This window comes from Perca fluviatilis, chromosome 3 (genome assembly GCF_010015445.1).
Source record: "Perca fluviatilis chromosome 3, GENO_Pfluv_1.0, whole genome shotgun sequence".
Taxonomy (NCBI): Eukaryota; Metazoa; Chordata; class Actinopteri; order Perciformes; family Percidae; genus Perca; species Perca fluviatilis.
The window spans coordinates 21331064-21352434 of NC_053114.1; the positions used below are offsets into that span (position 1 = coordinate 21331064).

The following is a 21371-nucleotide window of genomic DNA, read 5'->3' on the forward strand; positions in this document are numbered from 1 at the left end:
CAGACATAATATCTGGTTATCAGGTGCCTTTTTATCCCTCTCTTATCAGTGTTGTAACGTTTTATGGCACTGAAGTCTTGAGGGTAGAAGGTTCACCACACCCTAGCTGCATGGTCCTCTCTGTTTTTGGATACGTTAAAAGTAGCGATTCAAAGATAAGTTATAATGAAGATCAGGACTGACTTTTGGAACTAAACCAGGTAAGTTTTATCAGTAACACATTTCTACATCAGTCATTATCTTATGGGTTCTAAGAGCATAATTACAGCTTCATGCTGATTTAGTATTCTTTTGTGCAAGTTGATCAAAAGGTTGTACCATCAAAGTTAAACTTTCTCAAAACTAAAAGTTTTGAGAAACTAAACTAAAAGTCCGTCTATTAAGCATGTGCAGGCAAGAACACAAAAAGAAAATGTTGCCAGTAGTGAAAGGGGCTAGGTAATTCAAGGTAATCATTGACACAGCATAACTGTTGACATTTTGTGCACATAAAAAAGAACAGCCTGCACTCTGGGAGAGTGCATAGTCAACGCATTCTCACAAAGAATGTCAGGATATCATCTTAAAACAATTCACTTAAATGCCTGTCAATCAACCCTCCGTAAAAGAAAAATAAATGGTGGGTTGTGAAATTCTGTTTTTGCCATGTAAGCACTCTGAAGGACATTCATTCCACATGTGCAGCTTTCCATTTAGCTGTAGAAGTGTTTATTACATTAACAAACAAGTCTTTCACACCAAATCCTCAAGTTAAACTGAGTACCCTACTGAATCAACAGTGGGAGTGTCCGTAGCAGTGGGTTTTTGCATTGGAGCTCCCCTCACTGGAGACTGAAAGTACTATAGTCTGCTGTAGCCAAACCAAAAGCAAAAGCAGACACAGACACACCTCGACTGCCTGCGCCGACTTCCCTGCCGTTTCTCATTCTTCGCAGGTCAAAGGGATTTTCTGTGAAAGTTAAATGTCGCACCACGCAGTCATCATGTATAAGCCAAAAAAAGGTGAGTTATCTGCAAGTAATTATACGTATGTGGCACGGTCTTCTCTCCTCCTGCTCAGAAGGGCTGCATTTTCACTTTCCTTTGCCAGTCTGAATTAATAATTACTGGTGTTGATTTCTTTATTATTATTATTATTATTATTATTATTATTATTATTATTATTATTATTATTATTAATGCAAGGTCCCATTTTCCCTCATGCTGTTCTTTATCATAATGTACTAGATTGTTTAACCAACAGTTATGGTTGGTTTGTATATCAGCTTGAAACTCTAAGACTGTTATTCTTTATTGTTCAGTCCCTCCAGGATTTCGCGATAACAACAATTCACGCGAATTAAACCAATCACCGTGAATTCGGTGCAAACGGCAATTTTGACCAATCACCACAACTTCACCGCAAATTTGACCAATAACCAGAGTTTCCCGCGACTTCAACCAATCCCAGCAGTCCCACGTGCCAGACTTTGCATCAGTATGTGACTCTGATGCTGCGTTCATGCCACCTCGGAATAACAGGCACCGCACCCCTGATTACGTTGTTTTTCCGACTGGCAGCGTTCACATGGTCAGGATGCGTGTTCTTCTTCTTCTGTTATATTGGCGTTTGGCATAACAACTTTTTGCATGACTGCCACCAACGGTTGGCCGTAGCCTAGAGCATCAGGTGTGTGAAAACATGGAGGCCACAATAACAAAAGATTGTTTTTTTTTTATACATAGGCCTATTTATGAATAATTTTAAACAGGTTATGCATGTGTATGTTTCTTGGCAGAGGCGTTTGTCCACAATAAACAGTTTATTGTCATTGAAATATGTTCAGTAAACCAAAGTTGCCTCCATCAAACGTCAGTTGTCAACAACACGTCACCAACTGGGAAACTCGGTTATCAAAATCCAGCCCGAGTTTCCCACCTCTGATTCCCACAGGAAGTTACGTGAATGGTGACGTTTTCACTCGGAAAAACGTTTTTCCGATGTCCATGAACGCACGGTGAGAGCCACTGACCAAGAGGGAGTGAGAACGGGTTGACGTAACACACATATTTTGCCAAATTAATTTCCTTGTTTCTGATATGAAGACGAGACGTGTGTGACTCAAACACCTCGCATTTTACCGACAAAACATTTCAGATCGTCCTGCCAACCTGCATACATTTTAACATCAATGTACGCGGTAACGTTTTTTTTCCATTCTGAAGTCGCTGAAAGCTGCTGCTGTGCCAACAGAGAGGCAAAGTCCCTCCTCTCCCAGTGGACCGCCATGGGACCTAACTCTGACAAAATATGAATGGTAGTGAATGGGGAAAGACAAATTATTTTTTGATCCCATTTGAATTGAGCCATGAATTACACATATGATGTTTAATAGATAATTTCGCAAGTCAAGAAAGTCTCATTTTATTGTTAAACTGTTGAAGTATAACACTGAAAATATGTAATTAGAAAGACAACACACTTCAAAGTCGCATGGATGACGTCTCGCTGAAGCTACGATGTCTGTGTGTATCGTCACGGGGATGTAACGTTACTCTAATGAGCAGCGGATCTTGCTTGTTCTTTTGCTTATCTGGTGAAAACACTTCACTGGATAAAACACATCAGGTAAGATAAAGTTACATGTGTTGTGGAACAGAGCTAAGCTAGCTAGCTAGCAAGCAAGTTGAGCATCAAGCTAGGTGATGTAAATTGTGTGAGACGGGAGATGTAGTTCACTGAGCGGTTTCACACAAAACTAAGTGGTACTACGACAAAACTACGGCTAACTGAGACTTTCGTCGGTTGTAAAATTATCTTTTAAATTGACGAACATCATATTTGTAATCCATGGCTCAATTCAAACGGGATCAAAAAATAATTTACCTCTCCCCTCTCACTACCGTTCATATTTTTTCCAAATTAAGGTCCCATGAGGTCCACTGGAAGGGGAGGAACTTCACCTCTCTATCCTGTCGGCTCTCTGCAGCGGGCGGGGCTGCTGCTCAGTTCCCCCTGCGACTGATGCGCGCACACACACACACAAACGCACACTGGAGATGGGACGTACACAATGATCTAAATTAAGGACAGCTACGCTCGTTATTGTAAGTGCAATGATAAGTTAAAGAACAATAAGTACTTTATCAAACTGTATGAATGTGTGTCCAAGGCCAGGATATGAAATTAACTAACAATGTAAAGATCAACAAGGCACTGACAGATATGTTCAAATTTGATTCATTCAATAAATTATAATTTTTTGTCTTAAATCCACCAGCCATTTTCATATTATACCAACATTTGCTGCATCTTGAGCCTTTTTGGTAAGATTACTAAACTAAGCCCAGGGTAGTTTGAAACAAGTTTCCTTTTATTTTTAAAGCAGTATACCAAAAAAAAAAAAAAAAAGTAGCAATTTTCACTGTCTCTCGCAACTTCATTGCACCAAAAATACAAAGACATTGCAACTTTTATCACAATTTTTTACAAAAGCTCCTGCAAAATCAGACATTTTGGGCCACAACAACCTCAAAAAAAGGCCGCCAAATCCTGGACTGACTGATTATTTGTCATGTATCAATCAGCATAGAGCACACAGCATGGAGGATGTATAGGTTTCTTTTGAAGTACTTATGTTTATCCATTGTGGTTTAACATGAGTTAATTTGTTGTTACTGTTTTGACGCTTATAGACACCACACAAACACGTTTCCAGTGGGTCTTAATCTAGCTAAATTCTAATAAAAAAAAAAGTGTGTAAAGTTATAAGCCTACATATGTACCAAGTTTACAGTTTAAAGTAGTGCTGTCAGTTAAACGCTTTAACGGCGTTAACGCAAACCCATTTTAACAGTGTAAATTTTTTATCGCGAGATTAACGTTCTTTTTGGCCTAGCAAACTTTGTAGTTTTTTTTTCACATGCTGTTGCAACAACTAGTAACGTTAGAAAAACTACAACACCACAACGGATTTAGCTAGACCGGAAACAAAACAACAGGCACGCCGCACACACTTGTTTGGTGTTGCGAGCCGGCCAAAGAGTAGTAGGCTAATGTTACGTTTTGAGTGGATGGGGAGCGCGAGACGCCGAAATGGATGCCAACAAGATTCTGAATGGAAAGTTTACTTTTAAAAAGTTGCCAAATGGTTCCATTGACAAGACCAAAGTGATCTGTGTGTTTTGTCGTTGTGAACTGAGCCATCATCGCAGCACGACCAGTGTGAAATACCACTTGATGGCCAAGCACACAGCTGATGCGAATTCTGCGCCCCCTCGTCAAAGCCAGGCGACAATGGATGACTTCAGACAGAAGCACATGGATACCACAACTAAGAACAAACTTAGCTTAGCAGCCATAGCTAAATGGGTGGCTACTGCAAGTGAGAATGTTAGTGTGAAATTGAACACTACAGTATATTCCAATGTAGTTTTCAATAAAAAAAACATTTGCACAAAGCAAGCCGATCCACTTCTCCATGTTGATAAGAGCATTAAAATGAGAAAAAAGAAATGGGACAAAAAGAAACCAAGGGACATTTAGAATAGATAAAAATTTGCGATTAACTGAAATTAATTGCGAGTTAACTGACATTAATGCGATTAATCGCAACTAAATATTTTAATCGTTTGACAGCAGTAGTTTAAAGTAACCTACATTATTGCCTATACACTATAGTGTACAATAGAATATTGAATAAAAATGGCTTCTCCAATCCTGTTAAAGAGATTCAATTTTTTCTCTGAAAATGTAAATGCTCATAGACACTGACAGTCTAAGCTGAATGAATGCCTTTTATTGTCACTATACACATGTACAATGAGATTAAAAGCAACTCCTTTTCCAGTACATACATATGTGTAAAGAATATAACATGGAATAAAAGTGGGGGGGTAAGGTGCACAGTTGAGACACTATATACATATGAAAAAATAAGTATGGTTTTATATGCAGTGTGAATGTTTTCCTAAAAGCTCACCTTATTAATGCCTATACAAACAAGTGTCATGTACCTATACTGTCGTTTCAGTGTAGTTCAGCATTATTAAGCCAAATAGCCAAAATAAGTTTTTCTTTAATTAAGAACATTGTCCCTAATGGTTAGTACTCTGAACCAGTTTTCTCAGTTCAAATGTGAGCAATAGGTGTGTCAATTCATCCTTTAACTTTAGGTTGCTTGTAATGTTTTTGCTCACAGTTGTGCATAAGAGTATCAGCTACTGTAAGTTAATTTGAATACAAAATGAAATGTAAAATGAGTTATCCATGCTGTTTTGTTTCATTCTAAATCTCCTTTTAGATGATATTTATGCATATGCGCTGTCCAAGACCCTGACAAAAGTTTCATCACCTGCAACTGTAGGACTCTACTCTTCGTGTCAGAATCGAATTAACATGATCCTCGGACAAATGGAAGGTATTTAAACACTCCCCCAGCATGTCGTCTCTTTTGTCTGCTGGATGACTTTTGCTTTATCAACCACTTAAAGACCAGTGGCAGCAGCTTCTCAACAGGCAAGCCGGGCAACTGCTTGGGGCCCCAGGCTGTTAGGGGCCCCCTGAGGGCTGACAAACTTTACTGCACAGCAATGTCCCAAAATGTGGCACCCACAGTGAACGCAACCCCCCTCCTCAAACAAACAAATTACTTTTTGCAATGACATCTGAAGGAGCCCCATGTCATTCCCGTCGAAGCATGATAGAATTTTTTTTCATTTGAAAGTCAAAGGGAAAAAAAGAGAAAATATAAGCATGAGAAGAAAAGAATGAAAGACAGCAGTAAGTAGGTCTGTAGTAAGTCAGTAAGTCTGAATTTACCCTTAACAATGGGGGAGACATTTAAATAACTTTAGCTAGTATTAACGTTAGACTAATGGCATTTATTCTTTCACATTTTTTGTTATTAAACCCAGTGTTTCCCACAGAATTAGATTCTATTCGCAGTGGTAGCTGACCTTGGGGTGGGGGGTCCACACGCGCGGAAAGAGGTGCCGAATTCATTCATTAATTGTACTGCAATTTTTTTTGGGAAACTTTGTATAACAGCTTAATAGACATCTGCCCACAGTCCCATCCTCAAGGCTATAAGGGTGCAGGGGCAGTTACAGCACACAATGTAATCTTTCAACATATAAAACCTAAATTTGCTCTTTGACAAAACAAAAGATACCACAGGTTGTAATTCTGTGTAACAGCCAGATGCTGTTCACCTCTTGGTGACCTTCTGCATGCAAGACAAAAAAAAAAGAAACTTAAATGTTACTGTATATGTTGTTAACTTGTTGAACACTTGAACATGAACAATACTGAAAACAAAATGTTTGCAACTTACCCAATTACCCTAGTGGGTATTGTTTTGCGTCTCTTACACATAAGTCGATATTGACTAGCAAGAAATGTTAAGTTTACAGCATGGTAACCTCGACAACGCAGCTGATAACATGTGCTAATGTTATATCCTTAATAGCTAACGTTAGGCATCTTACATTAACATTAGTTATTAGCAAGTAAGTTAAAGGGATACTTCACCGATTAGCATTAAGCTTTGTATCAGTAGAAACCCGGTAGTATTTTCGAATGACCGTGCTTCCCTCCCTCATGTCCCCCTGAGACTAGATTTCTCAGTATTTTGGGTCTGGAAAAAAGCCTCAGATGACACAAAAATCGTCATTTAGCGTCATCGGAGGCATTTTTGCCCAGAGTCTGTGGACTACAGCCAGCTAGTACCGCATGTTTTCAACCCGCCCATAGGGGGTTGGACTGTCGTCTTTACACAAAACTTACCGAAGCAAACCGAGCGTCAGCCATCTTGAAGCTTTGCTAAACAGGCGCTCTTTTCAGCAGCAAACTTTTACAACAATTATGTGCATTCAAACTACCGCACATGTGTACCACCGGGATACATTGGTACAGATCGGAGAATATGCAGGAAACTTCATTACAGACGGACTACTCGACACACTACGCGAGTTTCGCCTCCTACGGAGACCAGCACCTCAGCCTGCGGTGTCGCTACTGGACTATCCAGCTACCAGGCCTGCTGCTCTGTCGCCGGGTAACAGTACAGATCCATTTCTCCGACACAACTGAAGCATGGTGTCGCGACGTCATACAGCCATGGTTGATGCTCCACGCCCCGGACCCGCCGGTCCCCAGAGCAGCATGGCCACCTGGGGCCTCATGTTTAAAAGACTGCGCAGCTTTCATACCAGAAGATGGCGTATGGCCAAAACTTGAAAAGTACCTACGCACAGAAATATTCACATGTATAAAAATCGGTCGTACGCCAGGTCCTGCGCACCTTTCCTTTATACATCACAATCAACGTGAAATTGAGCGCACATGAACGAGCGACCGACCCCGCCTTGCCTCCTCCCATAAATTAATATGGAATTAATATAAATGCGCCCCTGACGTCATTCTTTGTCCAATCACAACGGGTTATCCCGCTGCAGAAGGAAAAAAACCTTCACCGACTGTGAGGCTGAGGTGCTGATCGCGGAGGTGGAGGTGAGAAAAACAAAAAACGTTTGTCATCTTGGATAAGCAATAAAAGAAAATGCCCAGAATGGCAAATGGTGACCGGGCAGTGAATGCACCGAACCATGGCAGGCAGCACCAGTTACAGAACAACATGCATCTCATTGTCAGTCCAAATTACACACAATAAGCAGTTTGAACTCACTGATATTATGCGAGTTATTTTCTAAGTGTTAGCAGCTCAGTGAAACTGAGTCCATCGCGAGGGAGACCCGACGCTGAGGAGGAGAGCTTAGTGAGGCCAGCGTCTCCACGCCAGTTGACTGTGTGCACGAATCCGCTGCGCCACGCATTGATAAATATTGAAATAGTAAATAGGACTATAGTAACAGAAATCTGTGCAGAATTAAGACAGTCAAGACGGCCCAGTGTTTGGTGGACCGGGTACACTTTGTTCACTTAATAGCCTACAAATCATCCACGGGATCAATTACGCATCACATGAGTTTGCCCATCTTACACAGCGTTTATTCCTGGGGAGATGGATCCGTGCATCCCGCCTCCTGTGCGCCATGGATGTCTCGAGCCTCAGCAACTACAGATATGCAGACACTACTGCATTTTTCCGTGCCGATCTTTTTGTTGCACAGTGAGTAAGATACAGTATTTCATCTATGGGAAATACAGAGGATGACTGAAAGTAGTTAAGTGGATTTATCACTCATTTCCCGTCCTCATGTTTAACAGAGGTTAAGTAGCCTGCAAATTAAACAGTTAATAGTGTGAAAGATGTGAAACATTATCCACATAAATAATCAAACTATCAGCGCTTATAATTGTGTTTTTTCATAGACAACGTCACAGACGTATCAGTAAGTGAAGTGGAAACTTTGTTTTGTAACGTTTTCACTTTGCCACGATACAGAGCCAGACAAGACTTTGCAGAAGGCCCGCACATTCTCACATCTGCTCAAAAGATTGCGTGACGGCCCGCACATTCTCACGTCAAGTTCATTTTTATAAATCACACCATATGCTGGAAAACAAGCTACGCAAGCTTTTCGTGCGTACGCAACGTTTATACACAAGGCCCCTGGAGAGTCCGGTACAGACGGACTCTGCAAACGGAGATACCATCAGTGCTATACAGTAGAGCGTTCAGATCCAGTCAAATCAGCGCCAGTCGCATACAGAAGTGACTGTGGATGAGAGGGAGGCTGGCTGCTGAAAATCAGACATTTTGGCGCTCGTGATATTCTCTTGGCACTGGCTAAAACCTCCTTAAGGGGTGCCAAAACTCTCTCAATGCAGAAAAAACCCTGAATAAATAATCGGTAATAAATTCATAATACTAACCATTAAACTCCGGATGGACTGCAGCCGTCTTCTCTGCGGGGGAAAAGATCGATGTGGGAACTTCTTCTTCTGTGTTAATTAGCGGATCGCAAACCACGTTTAAGGCTCATACCGCCACCTACATTACTGTATTTTTGCATTTCAGAACCTTAGGAAATGGACAGCAGCCGACACGAATCCACACGCCCATTAACTCGATAATAAAGCCGTAAAGTAAGCCATCTTTTAACTCAGGACAGCGCCACTTCTCATAAATACAGATAGGATTGGAGATGAAAAGTGTAACTGACACTTAACCGCAATCAACTTTGTAGGAAATTAAGAATCAATGCCACCTGTCTAGTAGCCTAGGCCTGGTGGTGGATGGCGATGCACTTGCATCATTAGGTTTTGCTTTTTTAATAACAAATCTGTCCATTTTGGTCTCACTCTGATTACCAAACGCACATGCACGCACTGTATAGTGGGGGGATGGAGGTCACTAAAGGGGCGTTTTCATCCGAGAGACGCTGTGATTGGTGGATATGATATGGAGCAGGGGACTGACAGCGACATAACCAATCACACTATGACAGACTCTCCACACACACACACAGAGACAGAGACAGAGAGACAGAGAGAGAGAGAGAGAGAGAGAGAACAAATATATCAATGTATGGGAAACACTGAAACCTAGCTAGTGGAAGTGGAGTGTGGGTCCATCCATCTAGAGACTTTCAGGACTCATTTCAAAAGAGCGAAATGTGCGAAGGTCTTTAGATCTGGAGGACATAGTGGCAGTATTTGCCGTAGTCAAGGCCCGTAAGCAGCATTTGTAGAATTTAGAACATAATGGTGACAAACTCTATCGGCCCCCTAGGAATTCTTGCCTGGGACCACAACAAACCCTAGAATCGCCACTGACCGGTGAGAAAATGTCACAGGGTTAGAGCTGGCTCATGCTTTAATGATTTCTTCACAACTAACTGATTGAAAAGTGGACATTGTATTTCTGCTCTGCAGGCCTCCAGGGGATCTCTGTGTCCTTAACTAAACACATCATAATTCTCATAAAACCCTGTGCACAGCAAAAGAGTTACACAAACATTACATTCATAAAGTATTAGGACCCCTTCACTTTTTCACATTTTAATAATGATGCAGCTTTATGCTAAAATCATTTAAATCCTTTTCCCCCTCGTCAATCTACACTCAATACATAATGACAAACCAAAAGCCAAGGCAAGGCAGTTTTATTTGTATAGCACATTTCAGAAACAAGATTTTAAAAATGTTTTGACTAAAAAGACAAAACTGAATTATCACATTGACATAAGTATATAGACCCTTACGCAGTACAAAGTTGCAGCGATTACAGCCTTGAGTCTTCTTGGTTATGACTGGTTTCCTCCAGACATGATGCTTAGAGTTGAGGCCAAACAGTTCAATCTTGGTTTCATTAGATCAGAGAATCTTGTTTCGCGTCTGAGAGTCCTTTAGGTGTTTTTTGCAAACTCCAAGCAGGCTTTTATGCATTGCTCACTGAAGAGAGGCTTCCATCTAGACACTCGGACATAAAGCCCAGATTGGTGGAGAGTTGCAGTCCTTCCATCGCCACACAGGATCTCTGGAGTTCAGCCAGAGTGACCATCAGGTTCTTGGTAGTCTATATCGACGACGTTTCATTTCTGGGATTGTTCTGGAAATTACGCCGGATGTCCCTAATTTTCGGCCGGATGTCCATTACATTACGCTTTCTATGTGTTGGCATTTTAAACTCCGGTCAATTTATGAGGACTATGGTTAACTGCTCCTCAGATCTCTGCAGGGTCATTCCAGACAGCTGTCCAATCTGAGTTTTCTGTTGCACGATTAAAACTACTTTTGAACAATCTAGCAATGCAAGACTAGGTTCTTGGTCACCTCTTTTACCAAGGCTCTTTGCTTGGGGGGGCTTAGCTCCAGGAGGAGTCCTGGTTGTTTAAAACTTCTATTTACGAATGATGGAGGCCACTGTGCTCTTGGAAACCTTTAATGCAGACTTTTTTGTAGCCTTCCCCAGATCTGTGTGACGTGACATAATCCTGTCTCTGAGCTCTGCAGGAAGCGCCTTCGACCTTTTGGCTTGGTTTTTGTTCTGATATGCAGCTGTGAGAACTGTGTGCGCCTTTCCACTATTTGTCTAATCATTTGAATTGACCACAGGTGGACTCAAGGTGTATAAATATAACTCAAAGATGATAAAGAGAAACGGGAGGCACCTGAGCTAAATTTCAAGTGTCACTGCAAAGGGTGTGAACATTTGTTTTTTTCTTTTTAATACATTTGTTAAAATCCTGTTTTAACTTTTTCATTATGGGACATTCAGTACATTGTTGATCGGGGTAATGAAAAACTTAAAAAAAAAATTTGCATAAGGCTGCAACAAAACAGAAAGTGAAGGGGTCTGAATACTTTGTGAATGCTCTGTATATCCCAGCTCAAGGTGTGCTCACATCACACAACTTTTATATCTCCCCCCCCCCCGAACACATTTATGTCATATGGGATGTATAGTAAATATAGTAATTACAAGTGGTTACCTTTCGCATAATACTGTGGCCAAACAATCCCCCTCAGTATAGACTGTAACAGAGCAAATGTGAGCAAATCAAATTACAATTTACACCAATGTCTGCAAAATGATAAGCATATTTTCGCCTCAAGAATGACGGCTGAACAGGTGCTACTTTGATCTTTAAAGATAAGACACATTTTTGAATTGAGGACATAGTCACCTTGCACAGGAAATATGTGCGACTCTCGTGGAGTCCGTGTTACCCAGAAGGTCTTGCAGCATAGTTGTAGCTTTGACATGTTGCAAGACAGAATAAAAAATATATATATATCCATTGTTCACAGACAAATTGTGCTTTTTGCACATAATATTTAAATAAACAGGCATATATATGTATTATCTTCTTTACGTCCAAGCCATTACCCAACATGTTGTTTTACCTGTCTCCAGTGTTTCCTCTAGGTTGATAGCATATTGGCGGTGCGCCACGGTAAAATTTCCAGCGCCACGGTATCAGAAATAGGGCAGACGCACAACAGGGTTTGCGTACACCACGCACCACCGTGAAATTTGACAGCTACAGTTTATTGTAAAATAGTGTTGGGCACACTGACTTTGATGAATTTACTGTTTATCAGACCACAGATGAGACAAGAAGCTAAAGTTAGCTAACGCTGCTGTGACGGTTCCTCTGCCTCTGACTCCCGTTGCAGGAGAACGCTGTATTCCTCTGACACGCTGTATTAACGTTACCGTTTTCAAACCGTTTTCCAGGTTAGTGGGGGTGCATACCGCTCAAAACCAACATGACAAACGTAGCTAGGAATGTTCACTCAGCGTTTTGTTGCTAAACTGTGTGTAAAATGAGCGGTGACGTTAAATCACCCTACGGTACCTTCTATTTGGTGGATGGTTTGAAGGTAACGGTCGGCAACTAACATTAGCAGATAAGCCTGTACACTGACGTCCAATTACCCCCCCGCCACCGCTGAAAAAAATTCTAGAGGAAACACTGTGTCTCTCTGCCTTGATGTACTGTATATTACTTGGTTTATACTTACATGTACCCCACCCAGCTATATCATTTATCCTAAATCTAAATGTAAATAACATCAATGTTTTGTGTCTCTTCAGTGAACATGAAGCAGGAAGCTTTGAGGATTGAGAAGGAATATAAGGGAAGACACAAGCCTCGCTCAGTTACGCCTTCATTTAGTGGCTTTCTAGCACTCATTGGCCGAATGCTCTTCTACAGGCCCATTTGGACAGAGGAGAACCAGCAGCACCATAACATCAGGTTCATTCATGTACATTTTAGTGCCTGGCATTTTGCAGGCAGTGACCTGCTTTGGGCCGGGCTAGCCATACGGCTGTTTCATGCCATGCAGATGAACTTTGGGAAATTACAGATTGTACTCTACCGTGTGGCTCAACATAATGAAGAAGACGAAGTCAAGAACAAGGTTCGTAAATGTAACTTTTCTCAGTTAATAAGCAAAATCTACAGCCATGCTAGCGACTCTGTGTCTGTACTCGGGTGCAGCTGGGCTTTGAGCTAAATGCATGCCAACATGCTTACAATGACATTATATACATGCTACGGTGTCACAGGTTCACCATGCTCACCATCTTAGTTTAGCACGTGGACATAAATCTAAGTACTGTATCTAGACCCTGTTTTTTACATTTCGTAGATAATTATTCCCATTGAAAATTGATGACAGTAAGGTCCCTGTTATTGTCATGCATTGAAGTGGAATGGCAGCTCAAGTCCCAGTAGCTGATACCTCAAAACCTTAGCAGAGAAAATATATTAGAATATCTGCAGAGATGGAAACGGTAGAATATTTTACTCAAGTCAAAGTACGGTTACTTTAAAGACATTTTACTCAAGCTTAAGTAAAATTATTTGTGTACAAATGTACTTATATAGGTAAAAAGTAGTTCAGTTAAAATGGACTTAGTAAATGTTACTGCAATCATTTTTTAAAAGGGTGGAGGGGGGGGGGGGTAATGAAAGCAAAAATGCATATTATGATGATGTGAGAGGATATAAGACCTATTAAATTAAAAAACACATTTAGGCTACAAAAGGTGCATTAACATGTCAACATACACACATCCCACCACAGAGCCCCTCTGTCCAAACCAATAACAGGCCTATATAGCACTTTGCAGCCTGTGCAGTGTGCACACAGAGCTGATTATTAACCAGTAGCTATACAACCGGAAAAAGAGGACAAAACTAAGACAATTACACTAACATGACCGACAGCAAAGACATAAAAAGAGTTATGTAACTACACCTCAGCGGATGCAACAATAAATATTAAAAAGCAACAAATGAAATAGCCTCACACTTCTTACAGAACCAACAGCAGAATGGCTTACGTGCAGTTTAGTGTCACAAATTATTAGGGTTGGGTACCGAAACTCGGTGCCAATAGGGAACCGGTGCCGATGTAAACGGTAGTAACGAGACCGAATAAGAACGAAAGTTTCGGTGCCTCATTTCGGTGCTTGACTTTACACTACACCTGACAGCATGTAACGTTAGCCTACCTTTAGCTAGCAGCTGGATTAAACACCGGTAAAATGCTGACAGCTAACGTTATAGAGGGGACCGTTCGTTTCAAGCTGTGGCACCTAGGCTGTGGAACTCACTGCCTCCTTCCGTACGCTGCTTGGATTCAGTGACAAATTTTAAAACTCAGTTGAAAACTCTTCTTTTTAAAGAGGCGTTTCAATAGACCATAGGGTGATTAGGCCGGTTTTATTGTGTCCTAAGTGTCTTTTCTGATTATGTACTGCAATGTATAAATGTTGTGTATCCACCCATTTGTTGTGAAGCACTTTGTGATTTTTATCTGTGAAATGTGCTATACAAATAAATTTTACTTACTTACTTACTTACTTAAACAGTGTAGGCCTAAAGCGTGACTGTATTTCACTGTGGAGGACTTCAACAGCGGGATGTAACAGTCTGCAATGCAGCGCAGCAGCTGCCGTTGTCGGAATTCATAGATATACAGTATGTTTATATGGTCGGAATTAAACAACACAGACGGTGCTTTCACTTGCAGCTGCCGTCGTCGGAATTAAACAACACAGACGGGGCGTTCACTCGCAGCTGCCGTTGTCGGAATTAAACAACACAGACGGTGCGTTCACTTGCAGCTGCCATTGTCGGAATTAAACAACACAGACGGTGCATTCACTTAAAACAGGTAGCCTCGTGGTGCATTCACAGTAATTGTAAAATACCCTTTTCCCATCTGGGGTTCAACAGCAATATACTGGTGAAATAAGTTATTGTTATTGTTATAGTTATTACATTATTATTAAATCTTTCTTTTTTTTTACTTTATTGAAAAGTACCGGTTCAGGCACCGTTTAGGCACCGGCACCGTTTTAAAAGTATCGATTTAGCACCGGAATCGAAAAAAAAAAAAAACGATACCCAACCCTACAAATTATTTTCCAAAAACTTAGTGTAGCTACCAAATGATGAGGGTCTTATTTGAGACAGGTTAAGGTTAGGGGTAGGGGTAGGGTAGCACAAGTGGTTTAGCAAGTTCATAATTAATTAAGGACATTGTATGGGGAATTTGGGACACTAAACTGCACGTACACCCAGCAGAACAAAACAATGCCAAGGCAAACATGACATGTATAAACAATAACAACTCCACAGGAGCTGCAGCCACAAACACACGTGTTAAAAAAAAAACACATGCACACAACGCTACGTTGAAATCTTCCTCTGGAGGAAGAGCGTTTGGCTCAACTGTCTGAACGTGAGTCTTGAGCACAGCGAAGTCCTCCACAATCTGCTCATCCATTTTCAAAGCGTAATACATCTAGTCCACTCAGCCTCTCGGTCCCACTATAACCAGTCCACTCAGCCTCTCGGTCCCACTATAACCAGTCCACTCAGCCTCTCGGTCCCACTATAACCAGTCCACTCAGACTCTCGGTCCCACTATCCACTCAGCCTCTCTGTCTGTTTTCAAACATTTTAGCTAAATATGAGGCTCTGATAGTCGCTGTGACAGAGATTATTGTTAAAACAGCAGAAAGGCCTCAGATATATCACTAAAGGTAAAAGTTCCTCAGTTAATGTGAAGTCACACTGGAGAATGCACCATGTTCATTTCATCATTTAGCGTTAGCCACACCCAGCATGCACCTGCTCACACCAAATTGTGGGTGTGTTTGATTTGGGTCACTTAGCGTGTTAGCCGGGTGGTGCATTAAACCAGGAATTCTTTAAAGTAGATTTTTTTTTTTTTAACCTATGTGCGGAGGTACATCAATGCTAACTTTCCATTCTCACATGGTTTATCTGGACTTTGGTTGACTTTTGTTTTTACTCTGTAACGGATGTAACTTGAAATAAATATTTAACAAAATAATAACAAAATTAAGTAAAAGTAAAAAAATTAAATATAGGCACAAATACAAGCGTAGGCTACACAAAAAAGACTTTCTTACAATTACAATAGTAAATGTAATTTGTTATTTTCACCCCTGAAGATATGTATTGTAAAAAGTGAAATTTTGACCTGATGATGGCGCTGGATGAAAAGTCAGGGGATCTCCAAAGGTATTAGGATTCATAGTCTGGGCACCATAAATGCATGTCAAGGCAATCTATAAGGTTTTTATTGATATTTCAGTCTTAACCAAAGTGGAGGACCAACCAACAAACCAACCAACAACAATGCAATCTCTAGGAAACATTGGCATCTAACCTAGAGCTGGGCAATATATCAATATTATATCAATATCATGATATGAGATTAGATATCGTCTTAGATTTTGGATATCTTAATATCGTGATATGGCATACATGTTGTCTTTTCCGTTTTAAAGGCTGTATTACAGTAAAGTGATGTCATATTCTGAACTTGACTGTTCTAGCTGTTCTATTATTTTATTATTATTTACCCACTTAGACATTATATCCAAATTACTGATGGTTATTTATCAAAGAGCTCATTGTGTACATATTTTGTGAAAGCACCAATAGTCAACTGTACAATATCATTGCGGTATCGATATCAAGGTATTTGGTCAAAAATATCGTGATATTTGATTTTCTCCATATCGCCCAGCCCTAATCTAACCTGCCTAACCCTTCTGAACTGCTTCCCATTGGCTGTGTTTTTGTTTTTGTTTGTTTTTTAATTCAGACAGTGGAGAATGGTCCCAACCATTGGAGGTCCAAAAAAGTTTGCTGCTGCCCTCTGTGGTTTCTCGTCCTGTCCATTCTTGTGGTACCAATTATCGTCCTGATATTCCTGTTGACTTTTGGCCTTCCCAAACCTGAGGTGAAACCAGACGGGGCGGTGAATGGAACAAACAGCCAGGTGGATGTGCTGGAGGGCCTGGCCATCGCTGCCTTTGGAGTCCCTGCAGCAAGCGCATTGAGGTTTGTCTTTCTGATTGGTAAGAACCTAATCTTCAACCAGGAGAAGAACATAAAGAAGGGGATGGACAATGAGCGGGTCAGCAGCCATCTGGGCTTCATGAACGAAGTGAGGAAGGAAATGTGGTTTCTGTCTCGATTCATCCAGTTTATGGAGGTGTTTGAGAGGAGGAGGATCCGGGTGGTACTGCAGATCACCAATCTGGACCGTTGCTCCCCCCGAAAAATTGTCGCAGTTCTGGATGCCATCAACATTCTGCTTTCAGATGAAGAATGTCCATATATTTCTATTCTGGCCGTCAACCCAGATGTTCTTGTGGAGAAAGTGAACTATGCAGATGGCTGCTTTAGCAAAGAGGACAGAGCGTACGCACTGTTGCACCGCATCGTGACTCTGGCCTTCACGGTCCCACCGCTGTGCGATGATTCAAAGCGCAGTTTATTTTACAGCCTCACCAGTAATTCAAAACACCCTGAGGACATAAGCACGAGCGGAAATAAACGTAGAGCTGGGGGCCTCGAAAAGACATCTTCCTCAGATTTACATTCAGAGGAGATTGCATTGGAAACGAAAGAGTCATATCCACTGATGGATAAAAATACAGCAGACCTGGATGTAAATGAGGAGGAAGTAGAAAAGTTGGTCGGGAGCATCCTGACCAGCAGTGAAAGGAATCTAAACACGTACATGTTTGAGGATGCCATGTCGATGAGGAGGGCGATCAACTCCATTCAGGTGACTGTGATAATCATGAAGACTTTAAAGAAAGAGCTTCCTCAACCAGAATACATCGCAGCATGGGTGGTCTTGGCCAATCAGTGGCCTTGCCGCCTCAGCTGGATCATCCAGTGTGTGGAAGACGCTCAGCAGAGAGCAGATATTGATCGTGACTATTCGGCAAACGCTGACGATTCAAAGACCTTGTGGACGGTGTTCAGCGAGTCCAGGGCAGAGCTGTATGTGATGAGTGCACAGATTGAAGACCTGCTCGAGCAGGACGGAGATCCTGAGATGTTTGAAAAATTCCTCACGGTAGATTTCCAATTCACTGTGAAGGACTTGAAGACATTTGAAGAGGCGACGGTGAATCTGGATCATTCAATTAGGAAGGAGCTGGCTCACATCAGAGGGACATCCAGACTGAAGGATTCTGGTTGGATGAGGAACCTAGCTCCTCTGCCAATCACAACTATCATCAATATGAAGAAAGAGGATGTATGTGAAGAGGTAAGAAACTTCTTTGAAGTTATAATCTTTAAGATTTCAGTCCTGGTTGATTTGCTGTGGTGATATCAACAAGTGCAGTGTAACACTTCTTGAGCAGCTCCTTTATCAGAAATACAACAGCTGGTTTTTAACAACCAACTCATGTTATTTTGATGAAGATGTTAGTCAATAATTTGCCTTTTACTATCGTGACATGAGCAACCACAATCTGATTTTCCCATGGCGCGAGGAGTTGGAGGTGTGCAGCCAGTTGGCTACAGCTCACAGTGGCTACTGCGACATTCAGTGAACGATCACTGTCAGTGCTAACCTTTGTGACAAAAACATTGCATTTCCTGTAACTGCTTACCCTCTGTGTCACCAGTTCAATGTTTTTTTTTTTCTTTTATGTGAAGCAGCAGTAGTAGAAAATGTTTATAGTAACAGTAACCTAATACAGCTGCAGATCTAGAGTTTGGTGAGTGATCAGTGAGTCTGTTATTAATAAGTTATTAAGTAATACAATTACAAATAGTAACACTGAATTACATGCCGCATCATTTCTGTGAAACCCTTGTGCATAGGTAGTCCATTTTAATCAAGCCCGGTAATTGCGGACACCGCCACTAACAATGTAAATTACTATATATATTGAACTTAAATACATTGAATGACTTTTGCTGAAAAATGCTTGCTTGCTTCGCTGAACATAAATAGTATCCAAAAAACAGGGTATAATTTTTTTTAATTTAAATCCTTAGTATTGTAAATTTATTCTACCTTTGTTACAAAGCAGTATTGAAATGTTTATTCAACTCACACAATGGTAGAAAAACAAGACTATGTTTGGACTTTTGCATGTGCAACAAAGAAAAAAATGGGACGTTTAGATCAATTCAGTTATTTCAGGGAGGATTAGGAAGTCATTTATATTACGTCTCTGTGTTTATAATGCTTAAATGTTCTTATTTTTCCTAGTTGGAGAGGATGGAATACCCCCGTAAGTACATCGATACGGTGAAAAGCCATAACCTCAACGGTGCGGCACTGGTCTTTGGTGATGCAGATGATCTTAAAGACCTGCTAGATATGACCTTTGGTGAATGGGCAACTTTCAGACTCCACTTCCTGGGTTTACCGTCACATCTCCGACCACAACACAAGAACATGGCACTGACACATTCTCATCCTCAGAACAAGCTGTCTGGAGGTCCCCTCCATGTTTCCACTCAGTATTTATCTAATCCCAATCTGATTAACAGCTAAATCCAATCCATTTCCAGTAAATGTGATATTCCTAAAATGCTGATCTGCATTTGTAACATTTATTAATCTTTACAGTAACAATACAGAGTTTGGAAGTTTATTTAAGTGTGAAGTAATTACTTTAACTTTGTTTAGCTGCAGGAACTCTTGATTCTGCCAAGAAAAATATCTTCTGTAACTATGTCAAATACCTATCACATACATGTTCTTTTACTTAAAGGGGCCAAGCCCAACAACGATAGCTGTAGTTTTACACACAATAGATGTCCAACAAATCAACCGCAGTTGACATGATTGCACATTTGTGTTTTTCATGGATCACATTTTCCTATAATGAAAAGGTCTTTTTCACAGTAGATATTTTGAAGTGTCACACTAGGAAAAGCACATTTATGATGGCTGAATGTCATTTAGCTCAGTGCCGCTGCAAGCCATTTTGGTACACTAAGCATAATTCCTTTATGATGCCCCATTTCCAAAAAAGTTGACTTTGTCAGGCGCAATCCAACAGACCACGGAGATAGGGAAGGGCACCCACGGGGAGCTTGGGAAGTTGAGTGTGTGTGTGTTTGAGTGTTTGTGTGTTTGAGTGTGTGTGTGTGTTTGTGTTTGTGTTTGTGTTTGGGGGTGGGGGGGCACCATCGTTACTTTCTTGAGCAATTCAATATATCTCTTGTTCTGCCTGTTTTGCGATATACATTCCTAAAAAGTGCCTAATATTTCTATACTGAAATAATATCGGCATTATTTTATTATTAGGCATTTTTTGGTGCCCCCTCAGCACTTGGTGCCCTACACAGTTTCAGGGTCCTGGTATTATGCATGTTGGCTCACTGTGACACTTGGAGAAAAAATATAAAAATAAAACGGAGCCATTGTTAATGTCACTGATAATAACACCTGTGCTTTTCCTGCTACAAGTCAAAATGTCTGCTGTGAAAAGACCTATTATGAGACACACTGTTGTTTTTACAGTGTTAATGTGTTCAGAAAGATGAAAAGCTGTGGAACAATACAGAACAAATATTGTTTTAATGCTGCTTTTAAAATTATTTTCAGTAATATTAAAATATATCATTACAGATTACATGACCTTATTGTTGGAAAATAATAATCTTAACCTGTTAAAAGCCTCTATTTTCAATCTGTCAGTCTTCCCTTGCCACACTATCCCACTAAAGTGTGACATGCACATTAAGATATGGTGTTTGATCAACCTTTAGTTCACTTAGTGTCAACAGAAGGCTCCATATAAAAATTGCAACTTGATTGTAGGTTTCTTTTTTATTTTTTGGATTTATTTAAAAAAAAAAATTTGTACTGTAGCTTTTACTGTGGCTTTATTCTGGAATCAGTGAATGTTTATAATGAGGTGTGTGTGGTGTGCCTATACCATACATCATAAATGCATGCCAGTTTGCAAGTTTGGTACCATAACTCTTTAAGTAAGTCAGAGAATATTAACGTTTAGGTTGTGGAAATTGCTTTGATGCAGAGATAGTAGGATTACATATATTTCAGAACCTGAATTGCCTTTAACAATGTATATTTGGTATTTCATCAATTAAAATTCATTGTTTGGGACTAATTATTGATCCTTAAGAAGAAAATAAGGACTTATTAATACTGTATATGTGCTGCAGTAAACTGTAATTCCCTATTTCATGCAAATCAAAATGTAAAGTCTGACAAATGAAATGCAGTGTGCAAGTGTCCCATAATAAAAATGCCCATCCAAGCAGATATATTGTTTTGTAGCAATACTCATTTTTTTCAAAACACTTTTTCCAGTTTGTAAACAGCCCAAGTAATGTGCTGACTCATTAATATTTTTTTTTACATCAAAGTGTGCTCATGTTAAATAATCATCTAAAGGTTAATTTCATCTGGATTCCTTTGAACTATTTCCCTCAGAAAGTTGCAAAAACTAATTTGGCTAAAAATATCAGGCTAACAAACCCCAGGCATTTACAGTACACACAATACTGAAAGCATACAGTACATGCTGAAGTTGACTTTAAATGAGGATTTTGTAGTCCTTCTAATCACAGGAGCACCCTCTGATCTCATGTTCTTCCATCTCTCTGTTGGGGTTTGAAAACATTGGGATTTA

At 40.4% G+C, this 21371-nt stretch overlaps 1 protein-coding gene across 3 annotated transcripts; it reads left to right on the forward strand.

The window, feature by feature from the left end:
- Positions 1–89: 89 nt before the first annotated feature.
- Positions 90–21001, forward strand: nkpd1 (NTPase, KAP family P-loop domain containing 1). Of its 3 annotated transcripts, XM_039795974.1 has the most exons (6): positions 90–200; positions 936–1002; positions 5283–5399; positions 12489–12817; positions 16550–18013; positions 18971–21001. In XM_039795974.1, the coding sequence occupies exons 2-6, from the start codon at positions 963–965 to the stop codon at positions 19256–19258; spliced, it is 2238 nt and encodes a 745-aa protein (XP_039651908.1). In that variant the 5' UTR covers positions 90–200; positions 936–962; the 3' UTR covers positions 19259–21001. The 3 variants fall into 3 exon arrangements, with proteins under 3 accessions (XP_039651908.1, XP_039651910.1, XP_039651909.1); XM_039795976.1 differs by lacking the exon at positions 936–1002; XM_039795975.1 differs by lacking the exon at positions 90–200 and having other exon boundaries at positions 830–1002.
- The last annotated feature ends 370 nt before the right edge of the window (positions 21002–21371 follow it).

Bases quoted from the DNA above. Each gene is read 5' to 3' on its own strand.
- nkpd1 (XM_039795974.1), top strand. From the start codon at position 963: ATGTCGCACCACGCAGTCATCATGTATAAGCCAAAAAAAG. The intron at 1,003-5,282 runs GTGAGTTATCTG...ATCTCCTTTTAG, and splicing joins CATGTATAAGCCAAAAAAAG to ATGATATTTATGCATATGCG. The intron at 18,014-18,970 runs GTAAGAAACTTC...TATTTTTCCTAG, and splicing joins AAGAGGATGTATGTGAAGAG to TTGGAGAGGATGGAATACCC.